The sequence below is a fragment of the Hoplias malabaricus genome, chromosome 1 (genome assembly GCF_029633855.1).
Source record: "Hoplias malabaricus isolate fHopMal1 chromosome 1, fHopMal1.hap1, whole genome shotgun sequence".
NCBI lineage: Eukaryota > Metazoa > Chordata > Actinopteri > Characiformes > Erythrinidae > Hoplias > Hoplias malabaricus.
The window spans coordinates 58953494-58961910 of record NC_089800.1 but is presented as its reverse complement, the minus strand read 5'-3'; the positions used below and the strand labels follow the sequence as shown (position 1 = coordinate 58961910).

The 8417-nt window shown below is 38.0% G+C and overlaps 1 protein-coding gene across 1 annotated transcript; it reads right to left on the bottom strand.

The window, feature by feature from the left end:
• Positions 1-1740: 1740 nt before the first annotated feature.
• chrna2a (cholinergic receptor, nicotinic, alpha 2a (neuronal)) lies at positions 1741-7213 on the bottom strand. Its single transcript, XM_066668457.1, has 5 exons — positions 7180-7213; positions 6509-6553; positions 5604-5713; positions 3773-4856; positions 1741-2126 (listed from the first exon to the last, which is right to left on the bottom strand). Exons 2-5 carry the CDS (start codon positions 6536-6538, stop codon positions 2001-2003), a joined length of 1350 nt encoding a protein of 449 aa, XP_066524554.1. The 5' UTR covers positions 6539-6553; positions 7180-7213; the 3' UTR covers positions 1741-2000.
• Between the last annotated feature and the right edge of the window lie 1204 nt (positions 7214-8417).

Sequence of the window (8417 nt, the reverse complement as noted above, 5' to 3'; positions counted from 1 at the left end):
AACTTGGCTCCGCACGTGCTAAAACAACAGTGTTCTCCTGCTGGCCACATTTGTGGAACAGGCTGCTTTTGTATTGGGAGCGGGTGAAATGCGAGGGGAAAGTCTCAAAATCCAAAAAACCCGCGAGAGGAAATGAACAAAAGTACGTCATGAAAAACACGTGAGTGACTTGATTCACAAACGCAGATTCTACAATTTACAAATAAATTTTAATTTCGAAACTTCGATTTTACAAATATTTGCAATGTAAATGTTGTTGACTTTTGCTGTGTTGTGAAGTCAGGTGATGGAAAAGAAACTCCGCAGACACGGTTAAAGGTGTAAATACATCTTTATTTACAGAAATAGTGTCTTAGGGTTCTTAAGGATCCCGTGAAAGTAGTGTTCATTTCAGCGCTCAAATCCCCCCCCCCCCCCCCCCCGCTCTTGGCTCACCAAATATGGTGAACGTAGAGGTTGGTCTACATTAGCATGTTTAAAGGACTAAGGGAGGGGTAAAATTTATAGTCTCCTACCCTCCTGTCCTAAACATTTCTCTCTGTGGAGCACAGACAGAGCATGCGTCTAAACCTATAGAACAGTGAACATTTCTTAATACTGCGCTTAAGGCCTTATGTTTAAATATACCTCATAATTTTAAACAAATGTATTTATTTTCGCATAAAATTGTGATATATCTATGAAAACCAAAAACGTGTTTATTTTTTTTACAAATTGTAGGCAGTGAGACACAGATTGGTATGTGTTCATTTGTGAACAGTGAAACATGTTTGTGACTTGTGTTTAATTTGTAAATTAACATTAAACCCGGAGCACCTGGAGGAAACCCATACAGACACAGGGAGAACACACTAAACTCTTCACAGACAGTCACCTGGAGCAGGACTTGAACCCACAACCTTCAGGTCCCTGGAGCTGTGTGACTGTGATACCACCTGCTTCACCACCATGCCGCCCTCAATGAAATATATTTAGTAATAGAACAGAAACATACACACACACATATATACCCACATACTGGTAGATTTCTCAAGGACCTTTAATTTCCCAATTTTAAAGGTGCTTGACTGTACCAGCAATGACTGGAATTAACATCACATAGTATGCATGTTTCCAATTCAGTTACATTGGCAGCCTTAACATGACTTAACCTTGATAGTGGAAGCCAATCAAGTAATCTTCTAAGATTCTCCTCGTACAAGCACTATGCAAACAGAAGATCAAAGGGATGACTCTGCATCTGTTCCATTTATTTTAAGAGAGATTTTTTTTCAGGAATGAGGGAACAAAGTTTATGATTGCAACTTAATTACATAACCCACATAAATATCTAAAGATTTGCTTCTTCAATGGCTCTTCAACTTCTTTTGCAAACATAAAATAAGGAGGACTTTTGACCTGTTGGGTAATTGCTGTTTAAAGTGAAAAGGCTCTAACTCGTCTAATGATAGGATACAGTATGAACTGAACTGAACTGAACTGGTCCCACTCAGGGTCACATCCTCTTCTTTCAGAAAGGTTAATTTTGCATATTACATCAGTGGAGGCTGACTTTATATGCACGTGGAAGTGAATGGGATTGGAGGGCAGCAGGAAATGTCACTGCATTTGAGAAGAGGTGAGGAGATTTTCTCACATTGCTCTGATGGGGAAGTCATGGCTGAGCAGATCTGAACTATTGTAACAATTAACTGTGACCCCAGGTTTTCCTTGAGTGAACTGATATGTTCTCAGCCGTGCTCATTACATCATTCACATAGTACCCAGAGAACCTTGGAGCAGAAAAAGGTCCAGGCAGCACATACTGATATTAAAATTCATAGTCTTTTAACCCTGTGAATGTAACCTGCTGCTCCAAAACCAAAAGCATAAAGACCCCTCTCTTTCCATTTAAAAAATAATTGCCTGTTGGTTTTCCTAAAGGAGGGCTTGGTTCCATCACACAGGTTGTCCATTTCTCTGGAGCTAGATGTCTGTATCTTTAAGCCCAGGGCAAACAGCTAGATCATCCCTGAGAGCCACGGAGGCAGAAAAAGGCCAACTGTCCCCAGCAGGCACACAATGATGAACATCCACAAGAAGATACGGTCAATCACCATCGCAACATATTTCCAGTCCTCCTTGACCTATGACAGAATGAAAACAGCAGTCCCACTTGGTCAGATAACCTATTTCACAAATGTTAAGAGAGGCTGTTAATATGTCTCATACAGTGTTCTTCAAAAGTATTTGGATATGTCATGAAATGTTTCACAAAATGATAGAGAAAATTACTTTTACCACAACATCAAACAGTTGGTACCCTCTTGGTATGGAACAGTCTTGAGAACGAAACATCAAAGTTTTTTTTTTTCTTTTTTTAATATAAAGTAGTGTTGATCCAATGGTGTTTACCGATGGGGTTATGAACTCAGGAGCATGCAAAGGCAGTTTGGATAAGAAATGTGGGTATTTACAAATAAAATCTGAAACATAACATATCTGAAACCTGGATTTTGAAAGTATTCTTTGCCAAAAAAATAACTATGAAAACTCTTGGAATTATTTGTGGGAATGTTGAACATATTATCTATCGTGAACGTTTAAAAAATATATGCTTCCCAAATTTCTTCCCAATTATTAGTTGTTGCCTGTTCTAGCTCATTAGCTATGACTGTCACACACATAGTGGAAGGATAAATCCTCTAAGCCAGCCATTCCTTCTTTTTGAAGTAGTGCTAATGAAATGCCACTGGACAGTTCAACACACTGGAGGGGAATGCTAACTTCCCAAATCTATCTCATTAGCTAACAGATGGCCATGATGGCTAGCACTATACATGCTGTGTTGATGTGAAAAGGAAGGTATCCTACCAACCCAGAGAGCAAGGCCAATTGTGCTCTCTTGGAAAACTGAGGCATCAAACCTCTTAATGCATGTTCAAGCATTGCACAAATGTCCAAATTCTTTTAGGGTCACTGTACATCCTAGTGGTTACCAGAGCTACTGCTTTTTATGGCTAAACAATGGCTCAATATATGTAAATACAAAGATGTGCTGAAATATATACAAAACTAGCACACATTAGTGTGGCATATAATCAATAAACAGCAGCAGAGGGAGGAATTACAAGTGAAAATCTATCTGGCTGTTTTCACACTGAGGAGATCACTAATTACTGTGAATTGATTGCACACAATGAGTGACAGATAAAAGGTACAGCCAGTTTTGTAGTTTAAATAAAAGAGGCACAGCCAGAATGTTTTAAAACATATCTTTAAAAACTGTCCTCTTTAAGGATTTTTTTAATAATACAGTACATTAGGAAACAAAATCACAAACCAGCAGGCAAATGTCATGTTTATAAAACGTCTGTTTGATTTAAAGTAACATCAAAAAACATGTTGTATGAGGTGAAGACTGAGATCTAAATCTTTGCCATGGAATCTGAATTTCTCATACAATAACTTGGAAGTGAGCTCCTCCTGTGTTATTAAGAGCTTGTTTATACGACATCTAAGTTTTAGAAGTAAAATATTACAATTATGCTAATATGTGGATACGTGTAATATGTATTTTCTATATAAGTCTATCTGAAATAGGTTCCATTATAATAAAATATATTATTCATTATAATATTTGTAAATTTGATGTGCTACGATTTCTGAAGACCAGACAAACAGGAGAGCTCACTTGGCTGTATTTGTTTATAGATACCCCATGGCATTTGAAAACAGAACTCATTCAACCTTGAAGGTTTATTACTATTAGAATCTTTTAAGATTTACTTACTGAGAAATCTGCATCCTCTGCACGCAGGTGATCAGCGATGTACTGAACCCCCTCCAGAGCCTGCAGGACACTGTTTGAGAAGGGCAAACTGGGCTCATACTCTGGTTTTACTGTCTGCAGATTAAGGTGCATCCTGTGTCCTAGCTGCTGTAGATCATACATCTGAAGCATAGGATCAGAGTCAGACAGGTATAGAGATGTGGGAAAGGAGAAAGAGGGTGTGATGCCCATTTCTGCTCTACCATTCTTATCCTGATACCTCCCAATGTCCACACCTGCCTCCTGCTGCAGCCAGCTGTTTGAGGTGCTGAGAATTGATGCTTGGTTCGCACTGTGCTTCTTCTCTTGAGGGTTCAGAAGTCGCTGGCGCATCTGATCAGGACCTGGGCGCTTCATGAAGAGCCAGCGTGGGATGAAGCCCAGAAATATGGACTGAACCCAGCGGGGCATCTTGTGGGTACATGGGGAGCGATGGTGGACATTTAGGACAAAGACCGTGATGACGATGGAGAGAGTGACGAAGATCATAGTGAAAAGCAGATACTCACCAATAAGTGGAATGACCAGGGAGGTGGAAGGGATGATCTCAGTAATGAGCAAGAGGAAGACTGTCAATGACAGGAGGACAGATATACACAGTGTGATTTTCTCACCGCAGTCTGAGGGCAGATAGAAAACCAAAACAGTCAGGCAGGAGATCAGCAGGCAGGGGATGATGAGGTTGATAGTGTAGAAGAGTGGAAGACGGCGGATGATGAAGAAGTATGTGATGTCCGGGTAGATCTCGTGGCAGCAGTCATACTTTTTTGTGTTGTACGTGCCCACGGCATTGACGATAGCCCACTCACCACTCTCCCAGTAGTCCTTCAGGTCAACAGTGTTCTCAATGGGCTCCAGATCAATTTTAGCCTTGTCATATGTCCAGGAGCCAAATTTCATCTTGCAGTTCTGCTGGTCAAAGGGGAAGAAGGTGACATCAATGCTGCAGGAGCTCTTGTAAATGGCTGGTGGAACCCACCGCACCTTCCCTGTGTGAAACAGGTGGGCCTTGGTCATATGGGTTACGGCAAACTCACCATCGGCACTGGGAGAGAAAATCACATTAGAGGAAATAAGTGCAATATTGTCCATGACACTATTATATCTTCCGTTAACCTGTTACTAGTTTTCTGTATCCTGAATTTTTTATCCAAAAATCTTACCAAGCAAATTAGGCAATTCACTTCAAAAAAGTGTTCTATTACAAAATGAATAAAATATTTGAGATGTCTTTGATCTGCTGGTGTTGCCCCAAGCAGTCTATGCTGCGTTTGTTGCTATTAATATTTCCCCTTTTGCTTCAGGAGCCTGATGTAAGAGGACATCAATTTTTCTTTTGTTAATAAAAAAGAGCAGATATACATTACAGAAAAAGACAGGGCTTCCCCAAATAGACATGTCATGTAATGCTTCATTTGGAGTTTGAAAAGTTCATGGTGGTTTTAATAACTACAAAAGTTTTAACATCACATTTCATGGCATGTCTGTATGATTTCACATAGTAATGTTGAACAAAGGCAGCACATGACAAAACAGATATGAGTTTTGATATGATATCTACTCCCAGGCCCACAGCAATTAGACCCATTATGATAAGATTCTCGTTTTACCACAATTGTTCATAATTATATCTGCATATACTATACTGCATGACACATCATATCAGAATTCATCCAAAAAAATTATGGTTTCCTTCAAGGGATATAGGTTCACCCTGCTAAAATCAATTTATGATTAAGACTGCAATAGGTCTTGTATATTTCATATTTAGATGGTTAAAAATAACACTTACTTATTATACAAGACAATGTCGGGTACCCAGATCAGTTCTGATGGCACCCTGATGGATGTTACATTGTCATAATCAGAGGGCTTCCAGCGTAATTTATAGTCATTCCACTCCTATGGTAGGTATAGAGAAAGATAGTTACATTTGATCTGACAGAGGAGATTCAGGGTACAAACCTCTTTCCAAAACATTTGGGATACTGTCATCATCATCATCATCATCATCATTTAAACATTTATATTTATTTAAACACAAAGACAATTTTTCAAATGCCGAGAAAATTTAATGTTTTTTTTTTTTGAAAATATTGATACCAGCAACATGTTACAAAATCTGGGACAACGTCTTGTTTCCAAATGTTAAATCACCTGTTCTTTTACCAAAACATTAAGTGTCTGGTAACTGAGGAGACTGATTGCTATAGTTTTTAAAGTAAAATGTTTACCCATTCTTGCTTGATATAGGATTTCAGCTGCTAGGCGTTTCATATCACTGTGATACTGTTTAACATTTCATAACGCCCCAATTGTTTTCTGAAATTATATACCACCTCTCGTTTACTAAGGAAGCCATGCTGTTTTTATATGTGCTGAATATGGATTGGTATTGTCTTGCTAAAATAAGCAAGGCCTTCCCTGAAAAACACTTTGTCTGGTTGGTAGCATGTTGCTCCCAAAACTCAATAAATTGTTCAGAATTAACGGTGCCATCACAGATGTGCAAGTCACCCTTACCATGTGCATTAATGCCCCCTCATACCATCATGGATGCTGGCTTTTGAACTCTGTGCCTATGGTCCCTCTACTCTTTAGGCCAGAGGACACAGCAAAATAACAAAATACAAAATAGTTTTTCCAAATAAGAAATTTTAAAACTCCAGAATATGGCATTGTAGGGAAGTCCAGCACCTGTTTTAGCCACACATTTGTTGTCATCATCTGATTCTTCTCGTCCTGCCAGTGAAATGATGAAAGACAGTTTAAATCAGCAAAGTTTTTAATTACATTAGAACAAAGACATGTTCATGCAGTGCCAAAAGCAGTAAATAATTTATACAATACTAAAACCATATGGAGCTTTTAGACACTACACCAGTAACCTACTGGTAGAGCATGAGCCTTCAAAATTGGACACAGGGCTATTTCAAGCATCTGACATGTTTTAGAGTTCATTTGGTTTCAAGCTAAAATAACCTCTGTTCAGATGTGTAATAATATGATAAACCTGAGCATGGGACAGACAACAATCTCAGACAAAAAGTACTCTATAGCTTAAATGCCTATAGATAATAAGAGACTGAATCTGATGTTTACATACATTATCATGCTTTTTTATTTACAGTATTTAGTTTACTTAAATATCTCCGCAATAGTCATTGACAATTGACACCCATTGGTTAGGACTCCCCCCTCAGAGAGAGAGAGAGAGAGAGAGGGAGTCATATCTGCAGTATCTCCAGGAATCATACTTGCAGCCTCACAATGATAAGGACAATGCTTAAAAAGCACCACTCAATAGCCCACAAATCACATCTATAAATACAAGGACAATGACATACCGTAATAACATAATAACATACCACATCAATCAGCTGAGCGATTGAAAGGCCGAACTTGACAATCACAACATCAGTTATGTTACGCACAGGCCTTGACCACTTATTATACCCCCTGAAAAGTTTTTTAAACAGTTGGTCTTCGGCATGGGCATGAGTCCAATCGCCTGGAAACAAAATCAGTAAGGATTAATACGGGTATATATTTCAGGGTATACCTTTATTAATAACAATTCTTAAAACGATTCCTTGGAGTGATGACACACAAGATCCAATTTTATTTCCTAAAAATACCATTTCAAAGCCAGTTCTTTACAGAACATTTTCATAAATTGTGTCAGAGTTCAAGAACCTGTTTTAAGCTTAATTAAACGTTTATACTGTCCTTATACTTTGAACAAAGCAGTATGTGAATCATTTTGGCTTCACTAAGAAACGCTGTTTGGAAAAGAGATAAGCATGAAGTATATTTTTAATATTTAAAAATTATCCACATGATATGAAAGTTTGTAACCAAATTAGGGATTATACTAGAGCTTATATATTATGTGTAAATGTTCTATATTAGGTTATTTTATTTCATGGAACAAAGAACATACAACCATTCATCTAAGACAAATAGTCATGAACATTTATTTTCAGAATTAACCATTTGAAATGAGTGTTTATTTCCAGTAAATATCTATTTAAGTATCAAATCCAAATGCACACACATTTGAAAGTGAAACCACTTAAAAAATCGTTGTCTTAATAACTGGGGTAAAAAAAAAAAGTCACATTCATGCAAAACCTCACTGGAGCTAGAACTCACTGCTCTGAATGCTCCCAGTGTGGTGGACAATTTTACTGCAAAATTTGCACTGCCACTTTATATCAGTGAATAATATTTGTAGTGAACAAATATGCCTTTAGGGAACCCCAAACCTTAACCTCTATTTATGTTGGACGACTGAAGAACATGAGGATGAGACGAGGAACCCTCAATAACCTTTTAAAATGTACACATTGTTTTTAAAAATCTATTTAACACTCTCAATTTCAGAATAATGTTCGTAATTTGAAGTTTGTCCCCTCCCTCTGGACCTGCAATTAATTACATAAACTGTGTGTTGTTCAATCCATGTCACTTTTTATTCGCACTGTATGATAATGTTAATTAATGCACTTACCAGCCTCGCAAAGATAAAAACAGCAGAGCAGTAAAGTCTTCACTAAGAACGCCAGATCTCCCATGTTCTTTTCTTTCACAAACGTCAAGATCC